Source organism: Anguilla anguilla, chromosome 16 (genome assembly GCF_013347855.1).
Source record: "Anguilla anguilla isolate fAngAng1 chromosome 16, fAngAng1.pri, whole genome shotgun sequence".
NCBI lineage: Eukaryota > Metazoa > Chordata > Actinopteri > Anguilliformes > Anguillidae > Anguilla > Anguilla anguilla.
Window position 1 is genome coordinate 2,129,151 of NC_049216.1, and position 12,384 is coordinate 2,141,534.

Sequence of the window (12,384 nt, forward strand, 5' to 3'; positions counted from 1 at the left end):
AAAAGAAAATAGACAACTGAGTCGCAAAACTTACTCAGCGAAAGAAAAACCTGAGACGCAGCTCAGAAAAACGCAAACAAAATACACACCAGGGACAACGTCCCAATACCCACCGGCTCACACGAGCTCAAAATAAAAGTATAAATGCTCTTAAGGCGTCAGAATGCGCTCACTGCGCTAAGAGACTGACTCGCCTTAAGAGGACACAGAACCAACCACAACACAGTTCAGTAAACCGTCCACCGAGCACCTATACCTCTACCGTACCGGCTTTGTGTTAAACGTATTTCACACAGAAGCGCAGATCAGGCATGAGACGGGATACATGAAAGGTCGGATGCACTCTCATCGCCCGCGGGAGCTGCAACCGCACCGTGACGGGGTTGATTTTGCGGATGATCTTAAAAGGCCCTATATAGCGAGGAGCGAGCTTCCGGGACTCCACCCGCAGCGGCAGGTCCCGGGTGGATAACCACACCCGCTGACCCACGTGATAGGATGGTGCCGGACGACGACGCCTATCAGCCAGCCTCTTTTGATTGGCGCTGGCGCGTAACAGCGATGCCCGAACCCTCTTCCAGGTGGCCCGACAACGCCGGATAAAAGCTCCCGCAGCCGGCACGCCCATGTTATCTTCCAACTCCGGAAATAGCGGCGGTTGGTACCCCATCTGAGCCTCAAACGGAGAATATCCTGTGGAAGCGTTACGCAGGGTGTTGTGTGCGTATTCAGCCCACCCCAGGAACTGGCCCCATGTTGTTGGATTCGCTTCCGCCAAACACCGGAGAGTGTTCTCAAGAGTTTGATTTGTGCGTTCGGTTTGCCCGTTAGTTTCTGGGTGGAACCCAGACGAAAGGCTCACCGACGCACCCAGGAGAGCGCAGAATGCCCTCCAAAACCGCGCCACAAACTGTGGCTCCCGGTCCGACACGATGTCCAGCGGCAGACCATGTATCCTAAAAACATGATTAATTATAAGCCGCGCCGTCTCCGGTGCTGATGGCAGTTTTGGTAAGGCAATAAAATGGGCAGCCTTGGAAAAACGGTCTACCACAACTAAAATTACTGTGTGACCCTCGGATGGTGGCAGTCCCGTAATAAAATCCAGAGCTATGTGACTCCATGGCCGCCTAGGAACGGGTAGTGGACGTAACAGCCCAGATGGTGCGAGATGAGGATTCTTATTACAGGCACAGACCGAGCAAGACAATACAAACTCTCGCACGTCATTGTCCATACCTGGCCACCAGAATCGCCTGGCTAAAAACTCTTTGGTCCTGTGGACCCCGGGGTGACCCGTGAGCCGTGAATAGTGCCCCCATTTCAGCACCTGAGCCCGTACCTCAGTCGGGACAAAGAGACAGTCAGGAGGGCCCCCTCCAGGGTCAGGCTCCCAACGTAGCGCCTCACGAACCGCCGCCTCGATCTTCCAACAAACCGGAGCGAGGATCTGACTAACCGGAATGATGGGTTCCGGTGGACGGTCCTCGTCAGATTTGTTGAAAATCCGAGAGAGTGCGTCAGGTTTAGTATTCTTCGGCCCCGGCCGATAAGTCAAAATAAAATTAAATCGCGCAAAGAATAGCGCCCACCGTGCTTGTCGTGAGTTGCGTCTTTTTGCGTCTCGTACGTACTCAAGGTTTTTATGATCCGTTTATGATACGGATGCTCCGCTCCCTCGAGCCAATGACGCCACTCCTCCAATGCCAACTTGACAGCCAGTAGTTCGCGATCCCCAACGTCATAATTTCTCTCGGCGGGAGACAGAGAATGAGAGAAATAAGCGCAGGGATGCACCCTCTGATCCTGGGGAGACCGCTGAGATAGGATGGCCCCAACCCCTAGTTCAGAGGCATCAACCTCCACAATGAAAGGCAACGAAGGATTGGGAGTGATTAAAATAGGCTCGGAGCAAAACCTCCTTTTAAGCTCCACAAATGCCGCCTCCGCTCGGGGGTTCCAGCAGAACTGACCCACCACCGTCTTCTTAGTAAGCGCCGTGATGGGCGCAGCCACAGAACTAAAATTACGGATAAACCGCCGATAAAAATGAGCAAATCCTAAAAATCGTTGGACTTGCTTTATCGAATCCGGGGTTGGCCAATTCTTGACCGCAGAAACCTTATCCGGGTCCATTTGGATCTTTCCTGCAGACACAATAAACCCCAGAAACGAGACGGAGTCCGCGTGAAACACACATTTTTCTGCCTTTACAAACAGGTGAGCCTCTAGGAGTTTGGCTAATACCTGTTTGACATGTTTGATGTGCTCAGAGAGATTGGTGGAGAAGATTAAGATGTCATCCAGGTAGACAAACACAAACTTCTCCAGCATCTCCCTGAGCACATCATTAACGAACGCCTGGAAAACCGAAGGGGCGTTAGTGAGGCCAAACGGCATCACTAAATACTCATAATGGCCCGTGTGAGTATTAAAAGCTGTCTTCCATTCATCGCCCTCACGTATGCGCACCAGATTGTACGCATTACGGAGGTCGAGTTTAGTAAATACAGCTGCCGATTGGAGGCGCTCAAATGCCGAATTCATAAGGGGCAACGGGTACCGATTCTTTATTGTGATCGTATTGAGACCTCTGTAATCAATACACGGTCTCAGGCTACCGTCTTGTTTTCCGACAAAAAAGAATCCGGCCCCTGCCGGTGAGGTCGAGGGTCTAATGAATCCACTAGCCAATGCTTCTTGAATGTATATCCTCATCGCCTCGCCCTCGGGAATGGACAATGAATAAAGCGAACCCCTAGGAGGCACAGTACCCGGATAAAGGTCTATAGCGCAGTCCTATGGTCGGTGCGGCGGCAGTGTGGTGGCCCTTTGCTTGCTGAACACCTCCGCTAATTCTCTGTAATCCTCCGGCACATTGGGAGGAAGGGGAACAGAAACCGCTCCTACCATTTGCGCCTCATCCTCACCACCGGAAGACTGGGATAAAAATTCCTCCTCTAAGTCGGAATTCCAACTACCATCCCACTCGTCTGCCGGAGGATTCCAGTCACAGACCGAGTCCCAAGCTAGACTCTCCTCTGGCTCCTCTGAGACCGCAGGAAATAATCCCGGACTGAGACCCGACCCAGTCTCCTTCTCATCCCACTCAGACCCCGTATTGGTTTCATTGAGGGGAGAGGAGGAAGGAGAGCGCACCTGCGGACAGTGGTCATCACACCGAGCCCCCCACTGCGCGATAGGATTCATTTTGTTTCCCCAATTAATATGGGGCTGGTGTTCCACCAGCCACGAATGTCCTAATACCAGTGGGTACGCAGGGGATTCCACTAAAAAGAATCGAATGCGCTCCACGTGCCCCCGGAATGGAATACGCATCGAAACCACTTCAGTCACTTGCCTCACCATACCAGTGCCCAACGGGCGGCCATCAAGTGCTATGAGGGATTGGGGATGGGACATGGAACGGACTGGCAGATTCAGGTTCTGAGCCCACCTGCGATCGATAAAATTATCAACCGCCCCAGAATCTAAAAAGGCTTCTGCCTGGACCACAGCCCCTCTCCAGGCCAGTTCCACTGATAAAAACATGCGAAAGTCTGTAACTTTATTATGTCTCACTGGTGGCTTCCGCTCCGCTAGTGAGACTGGTCTTTTATGGTCAACTTTGGGCAATTTTTAACCAGGTGCCCCGGCTGTTTGCAGAAGAAACACCGCCCTCTCCATGGCTTATCTCTCCTGGTCCGCCCAAGAGCCGAGCTGTCTATCTGCATCGGCTCCTCCCCCTTATGAGCAACCTGATTGAGCCCCGAATTGGCATCCCTGCCCGGAAGTGATGGAGCAAACAAAGTCGCCCGGTCTCTTCTCTCCGCCTTCTCTCTCTCTCGTTCCCTTACCCGGTTGTCTATGCGGATCGCTGTAGAAATCAGTAACCCCAAACTAACCGGTGGTTCTAGAGTGGCCAAGGCGTCTCTTACAGGGTCGGATAGAGCGTTTATAAACAGGGTCATGAGCGGTTCCTCTGCCCACCCCGTCTCCCCTGCCAATGCCCGAAAATGAATTGAAAACTCGGCCACACTTTGGCCTCCCTGTTTGATCCGGGTCAACCGGGTAGCCGCCTCCCTGCCCGAGATGTCATGGTCAAAGACCTGGGCCATCTCAAGCATCAGTAGCTGGGAATCGTTCATCACCGGTGCCTGTGCGCGAATTAAAGGGTCAGCCCACGCCAGAGCAGTCCCGGTAAGTAGAGATAAAATGAACGCCACCCGAGCATCCTCGGTAGTAAAACGGGAGGGTTGTGATTTTAAAAAAATTAGGCACTGAGACAGGAAGCCTCTGCACTTTCCTGCCTCCCCGCTGTAGCGCAACGGAAGCTGTAATTTAGGCTCCCTAGCATTTGGTAAACCTGGTTGGGGAAGTGTGGTGGATGACAGTGCTTGTGCCACTGGTGACGGTACGGGTGCGGTCGGGGAGCAGGACTCACTTGCCAACTGGCGAAAGCTGTCTGCGAGCCCTATTAGTACTTCCTGTTGTCTGCTCAGTTGCTGCAACATCTCTTCCTGTCTACGGAAGATCAGTGCCTGCTGCTCAGCCGTAGCTGCCTGCTGTGCCTGGAGCAGCTGTAACCCCTGTCCATGGTTAGAAATGGTTGCTTGCTGGGCGGCTACCGCCCTCTCCAGAGTATTAGCGTCCATTTCTACCACAATATCGGTCGCTGGTATCTCCATAAGGCTTCTGTGTACTATAATGGTGTGGGGGTGTTGGAGAACCAGAAGCGACGAATATAGGGGAACGAAAAGCTAACGCTACCGGAAGCGTTAGCCACCAAGTCCCGAAGGATAAAGGAAGGGGAACACCCGAAAGTAAACACAAAACAAATAAGATCCTTGGGAGAGCAACTCCCGCACACAAAGGATCCTAACCAACAACAAAAAAAACACGGAGTAAAAAGCCACTCCGAAGGACCCCCTTGTCCAGCCGTAAAACTGGCTCGCGAAACCAAAAGCGACCCGTGAAAACCAGGGCGAAAAAAGAAAAGGACCAGTGGTACAGAGGCGAAGCTCTGGTACCAAACCCAAAACTGGTCTCAAATGAAAAGACAACTGAGTAGCAAAACTTACTCAGCGAAAAGAAAACCCTGAGACGCAGCTCAGAAAAACACAAACAAAATACATTACCCGGGACAACGTCCCGATACCCACCAATATTCACAAATTTAAATTCCAGTGAAAATGCAAACAACAATACTCGCAGGATTCATAATCTAACCCCAGGAAAAACAAATGGAAATGTTGTAAAAATACTTTTCTTCTGTAAAAGTGCAAATAATGTTTAAATAGTGCAAACTTAACAACAACTTAACAAAACTATGCTGCAAAACATCAAAACAGTATATAAACACAATAATGATTCAAATCAAGTACAAGTTTGTAATGCAAACACTGACTTTAATCATAAACTACATACAACAAATGAAAACGTAAACACTTATACAACCTCTGTTGTACTGTCATGGCACAAATAGTCGTAAAAATAGTGCAAACAGAAAATCAAAAAGTAACAGTCCCAAACATGTCTTCAGTTAGGTTACAAAACTGCAAAACAGTGCAAAAACAACCTGATAAATTAACAGCAAATTAACAAATAAAATACAAGTTCAATGAAAATGTAAACACTGATATACTCTGAAATTGTAAATAAAATAACTTATGTGGAAATTAGGTTGTGGCTGGAACATGCCACAAATTAGGTAGTGCAAGTTATCACACACATACTATTAAAGCATGTGATTCAGGAAGAGGTAGCTATCAAAAAGAGAACAGGACATCACAGCTGAAGATTTTTGGTTAAGAAGACTAGCATATTAACTGTGGCTGGTTTCAGAGCAGACCTTTGGCATTCTACTGTATTTCCCCCAGCACTGAATAGCTTCTCTGAGCCTCTGAGGCAGGGATACACAAGTACTTTTTTGCCAAACCACTGATCTGAGGAAAATTCACCTCGTGTAGCTTCCACCATGCGAGGGGATCGCTCTCGCCATCTGCCAGTGGACAAAGCAAATAGCTGTTTAATTCAGCCTCAATTTTCTCTGTGTCAGAACGGCTGGTGAGCTCAGCAGCTGGTTTCTTGAAAAAGCTTCCAAGACTCTTCCTCTCCCTCTTAGATGCACTTTGGGCTTGTCCTGTAGATCCAGGTGATTTTTCAGGGGCAGCAGTGACACTTGGCATGACAGAAAGGGAGTCCACCTCTCTGACTACTCTGGCTTTGATGACCAGGATCTCTTCTTGACTCGTGCTTCAATAACCATAACAGCACAAATAATTGACATGAAAATCTCTAAATAAATATACATTATTTACCCTAATATAAAGTGGGAGATTACCGAGCTACAAAAACTGATTTAGTGAAGTTTCAAAATAACCCCCCCAAAGTCTTTGAATGTATATGTCAAATTGCAGAAAATTGCATCATTATTTTCTTTTTTTTCTGGGGAAGGACCCCCATGCCCCCCGCTCTAATTGTGCCCCTCCAGAATTCTGCATGACGCCCCTGCATGCACGCATAGATGCATGCGCGTGTGCGCTCGCAGCTATTGCGGATTCACACTTGTTACCTTAAATAAGATATGGCCCTGCATTCAAATCTGAAATTGATCTGTATTTGCCAGGAAAAAAGCTGAAATTCCCTTTTTTTACATGAGGCTGCAGCCATCTTGGAACAAGATAGTTTGTGACATCATTGGCATTAGTCTCGGCTGCTCAGTTCCTATTGGTAGATGGCTGACTTTCAGTGAGCTCAGCGACAAATCAGGAGGAAAGAAACGAAACAAAAAATGCATAGAGAGTCCTTTTGTATTGCCCCAGGGTGCTCAAATGAGTATTACTACACAATACCTATCATTTTCATGAACTGTCTCTGACGAGACTGCAACCACTGAGCTGCTGGCTGCTCTGAAATGGTCCACCTGTGGGACGAGGCGACAGGTCTGCAGTGATGATGTGTTCTTCAGACCATGAACCGACTGAAGCCAGATGCTGTGGTTGGGCGGGAGGGCAAAATTAGCAATTAACTTATCTACAGTATGTCAGATATCAAGTGGCCTCAGAGAGAGAAACAGTGAACTGGATACAATATTGGCTTGAAGAATGCTGCCTACCCTCCACTCCATGAACATTAAAGGAAACGTCCTTTACGCCACTCTGATACCCTTATCTAGGCAGGCGATCTATGGGTCCCACCTCCTGCAGAGTCTCAGGAGAGACAAACCAGAAGACAAACCTATTTACAAGGCTGGAGGCCCAGTGTGGCTACAGAATGAACAAAAATCCTGTTCTGTTTGATCTTAAGTTTAAATGCAATCTGTGACATTTTATTGAAATTGTTGACTGAAAACCTTATGTTTATGTTAGGAGCACACATTAACTTGCTTTTCATTGGTATTCGATAACTTAACGGAATTACCTAATATATTCACGTTTGTTCTTGTTAGAAAGGGACTAAATTCCTGAAAATTTAGGTAATAATATGGTTCTTAGCCATGCTTTCAACAACATGAGGTCACTTTAATTAATAAGTACACTGTCAGCTTTTAGATAGGGCAGTCCTCGTCATAAATGAGCACGCCCCCCTTCTACATCTGAACGTGGCATTGCCCAAACAGGGCAAACATGCTCAAGCCATGTTGCGTCAAGTGTTTATGATGGCCTCAAGAAAAAGTTGTGTTATGTTGCAGTTGGTCTTTATTTTGGTGGTGGTTTCTTGGTTGTGCGTTTTAGTTCATTTCCTTTGTTCCCGTGGCACTGGAAGAGGGGAATACTTTGATAAGGTCTGGCTCTTCAGTCTTTCTTTTCTGGTAATCTAAATTTAGCATCTTGTTTGATGTCTTCTGTTTTGTTTTGTAACTTAGAAGTAGACCTGATACACAGTTTGTTTTGTTTTGTCAGTTGAATCCACCAGGTTACTGTTGACTGACCTATCAATGATTGAATTCATAATTGTCATTTTCAATAATACTTGTTAAGTTAAATCGCGTAAAATATATTTTAGCCCTGCTCTCCCTGGGAGTATCGGGGCTCCCCCACTCCCTGCCCACTGACCTTTAGCAGTGTGCAGCACCAGGGGGTCCTAAGACGGCCTCAGCACAGGGGCTCAGCTGATCCCTTAACAGTGTGCAGCACCAGGGGGTCCTGAGACGGCCTCAGCACAGGGGCTCAGCTGATCCCTTAGCCCATAGTGATGGATGGCAAAGTGATTTTGCATTTGTGCAACCTCATATTTGTACCCCAGTGAAACAGGAAATGGTGAAAGGCAGCAAACAGTTCTGGGGGACTGAGATCAATTTTAAAAAAAATCAAATTTCATTAGATGCCACTTTGTTTGGTTTTATTTTAAATATTCTTTCAGGGTGCCAATAATTTTGACCCCTATGTTTTTGAGAAAAATACTATTTTTGTAAGTTTTCCATAAGAATTATATTTTATTAAAGTGAAAGTAAGCAATTTCTACAAATGTTTGAGCAGAAAATTAAAATCATTTTGTTTAAATGTTTCTTTTATACAATCATTTATGCACATTTTAATGAAAAGTGCCAATAATTCTTCATTATTTGAATGTATGAACTCTTCTTTGCAGACTGAACATCTGTAACCTGACAGAGAAGTCCTGTGATATTGTGGCCTCTGCTCTCCAGTCATCAAACTCACCCCTGAGAGATCTGGACCTCAGCTACAATAACCTGGGAGATTCAGAAATGGAGCTGCTCTGTGCTGGACTGAAGAGTCCAAACTGTAAACTACAGAGACTGGGGTGAGTAGTGCTGTGTACTGTGTGACATTAACTAAATAGAATTACTGATTATGGAAATCTAAGGGTTTGAATTTTGTCACAGGGAAGACTAATTTCCTGACTCCATTCATTTTCAGAGCCTGTATCCTAAATGTTTGTGTGAATGTGAGTTTGCATATAAAATTATTAACTGGGGTGTGCTATGAAATTATGGGCAGCTTGACCCTGTATCCTGGAGAGAGAGACTAGCTACTGCTGCCAGGCATTCATCTAAGTGTTCTCTGACATTAAGATCTTCAATCCTGGGAGGTAAATGTCCTGCTTATTCAGGAATCTAAAACCAACAACTATCCCTGGGATTAAGCTAATTAAGATTTAAACCATTTGGGTACCGAGACTATATAAATATCACAAGGCATGACTTGTGTATTTTTCTATTAAATAACATTTGATTGACCCAAGCTGCTATCCTACATGAGCTGCATATCCTGCTAGTGAAACTAAGAATATGCCCAGTGAGTACCTCAGTAAGGGTGTTACCCCAAAACTTTAAGTCACTGTCGCTACCCCAGTTCTCTGAAACACAGAGTAGTGAGATGCACGTATGGGAAACGACATCCAGTAATCCAATTTCACCAAGTATGGTTCTGACAGCCAGCAGTGCATTCAGTGCTACAGGAGACTACTGCCCTCCTGGAAGAACATATGGGACACTGCAGTGCTACTACTCTTCATATTCACTTCTCATGTGTGGCAAGCAGGGCAGTCTTGGTGGATCTCTCCACCGGGGTTACAACAGTAACCTAAAGTTCTCTTTCATCATCTCGTGTTTGAGATACACCTATGGGGACATATAGACAGCTCCCAGAATGCCTTATGCTCACAGCTGAGAATCTGTCAGGCCAGCAAAGGATGCCTTCTCCCCTGAGGGGAGGGTGGTGTCTGGCACATCCCATGTAGGGAAGTACTGAAGACTTTCCACTGCCCACATTTTAACAAGGGCATTGACCGAAGCACTGGATTCAGAAAATAAACATATTTTTACTTAATTGTTGCTTGCCCGACAGTGTCTCCTGGAGTTTTAAATACACTGCTGTCTGAGCTTTAATCTCAATATAAACTGCCGCTGGGTCCATACAGCCTGCTCACTGTTTATTCCTGTATTTTAATGTATAAACACAATGTGCAGATGTTCCTCTGTCATACAGTACTGCACTGCTGCCCTGCTCTCCCTGGGAGTATCGGGGCTCCCCCACTCCCTGCCCACTGATCCCTTAGCAGTGTGCAGCACCAGGGGTCCTGAGACGGCCTCAGTACAGGGGCTCAGCTGATCCCTTAGCCCGTAGTGATGGATGACAAAGGGATTTTACATTTGTGCTACCTCATATTTGTACCCCAGTGAAACAGGAAATGGTGAAAGGCAGTAAACAGTTCCGAGGGACTGAGATCAATTTTTTTTCAATCAAATTTCATTAGATGCCACTTTGTTTGGTTTTATTTTAAATATTCTTTTGGGGTGCCAATAATTTTGACCCCTATGTTTTTGAGAAAAATGCTAATTTCGCAAGTTTTTCATAATAATTATGTTTTATGAAAGTGAAAGTAAGCAGTTTGTACAAATGTTTGAGCAGAAAATTAAAATCATTATGTTTAAATGTTTCTTTTATACAATCATTTATGCTCATTTTAATGAAGAGTGCCAATAATTCTTCATTACTTGAATGTATGAACTCTTCTTTGCAGACTGAACAGCTGTGACCTCACAGAGAAGTCCTGTAATATTGTGGCCTCAGCTCTCCAGTCATCAAACTCACCTTTGACAGATCTGGACTTCAGCTACAATAACCTGGGAGATTCTGGAGTGGAGCTGCTCTGTGCTGGACTGAGGAGTCCAAACTGTAAAATACAGAGACTGGGGTGAGTAGTGCTGGGTACTGTGTGATCATTACTAAATAGAATGAATGATTATGACAATGTAAGGGTTTGAATTTTGTCACAGGGAAGACTCATTTCCTGACTCCATTCATTTTCAGAGCCTGTAACCTGAATGTTTGTGTGAATGTGAGTTTATATATAAAAATATTGACTGGGGTGTGCTATGAAATGATGGGCAGCTTGACCCTGTATCCTGGAGAGAGAGACTAGCTACTTGCATTTGAGAGCCAGGCATTCATCTAAGTGTTCTCTGACATTAATACCTTCAATCCTGGGAGGTAAATATCCTGCTCATCCAGGAATCTAAAACCATCAACTATCCCTGGGATTAACCTAATTAAGATTTACCCCATTTGCGTACCAAGACTATATAAATATCACAAGGCATGACTTGTGTATTTTTCTGTTAAATAACATTTGATTGACCCAAGCTGCATATCCTGCTAGTGAAACTAAGAATATGCCCAGTGAATACCTCAGTAAGGGTGTTACCCCAAAACTTTAAGTCACTGTCGCTACCCCGGTTCTCCGAAACACAGAGTAGTGAGATGCACGTATGGGAAACGACATCCGGTAATCCAATTTCACCAAGTATGGTTCTGACAGCCAGCAGTGCATTCAGTGCTACAGGAGACTACTGCCCTCCTGGAAGAACATATGGGACGCTGCAGTGCTACTACTCTTCATATTCACTTCTCATGTGCGGCAAGCAGGGCAGTCTTGGTGGATCTCTCCACCGGGGTTACAACAGTAACCTAAAGTTCTCTTTCATCATCTTGTGTTTGAGATACACCTATGGGGACATATAGACAGCTCCCAGAATGCCTTATGCTCACAGCTGAGATGCTGTCAGGCCAGCAAAGGATGCCTCCTCCCCTGAGGGGAGGGTGGTGTCTGGCACATCCCATGTAGGGAAGTACTGAAGACTTTCCACTGCCCAAAGCTATAGCCAGGACCCAGGAACGATGTGAAGTACTAAAACCCATAGCAGATGAGGGAAGATGTGTGCACCTCACACAGAGCTCACCCCCAGAACTGAGTGGACTACCGGTCTCAGGCAGTGGAACCTAGCAACCGTATCTGGAGAAACCAAGCCTGTGGCTGAATAAATTTCCTGCAAGGAGACCCCATGAATAGGGCCCACGATGCAGCCATGCCCCTCATTGAATGAGCCCTCAGGCCCAAGGGGGTGTTATCCTCTTTCAATCATATGCCATAACAATAGCTTCCACAAGCCAATGGGACAGCCGCTGCTCAGAGATACTTTTCCTGTGCAGGCAGGGGCCCAGGTGACTAAGAGCTGGTCGCTCTTTCTAAAAGCCTTAGTCTTTGGCATATACGTGCCGAGAACACAGCATATGCAGCCTATGCTGCTCTTCAGAGGAGAAATGTGGTGGGTGAAAAGCGGCAAGCTCCAACACCTCACATGTGAATGCTGGGAAGCTTTTAGGCATAAAGGCTGCATTGGGCTTAGGAAAAACCGTATCCATTTTAGGGGAGAATATTGCGCACAAGATTTGCACTGAGAGTGCATGGAGGTCACTGACTCACTTATCTGAGGCTAGTGGAAGCATCAACGCTGTCTGGAGAGACAACAATTTTAATCTAATTTATGAGCTCAAAAAACGGCCTTACAGACCGAGCCTTCAGCACCTGTGATAAATCTCAAGCTTTTTAGCAACAGGCAGAGAACAGTGAGCCCCC

At 46.3% G+C, this 12,384-nt stretch overlaps 2 protein-coding genes across 2 annotated transcripts in view; both read left to right on the forward strand.

Moving 5' to 3' along the window:
- LOC118215092 overlaps positions 1-12,384 on the forward strand; it is an 800,072-nt gene that overhangs the window by 599,977 nt on the left and 187,711 nt on the right. The gene's annotated exons all lie outside the window — the stretch shown is intronic.
- LOC118215093 (NACHT, LRR and PYD domains-containing protein 3-like) overlaps positions 1-12,384 on the forward strand; it is a 113,257-nt gene that overhangs the window by 87,190 nt on the left and 13,683 nt on the right. The window contains exon 14 of the mRNA XM_035395529.1: positions 8,593-8,766. Within this exon, the coding sequence (XP_035251420.1) occupies positions 8,593-8,766 (174 nt within the window). The remainder of the gene's footprint in view (positions 1-8,592; positions 8,767-12,384) is intronic.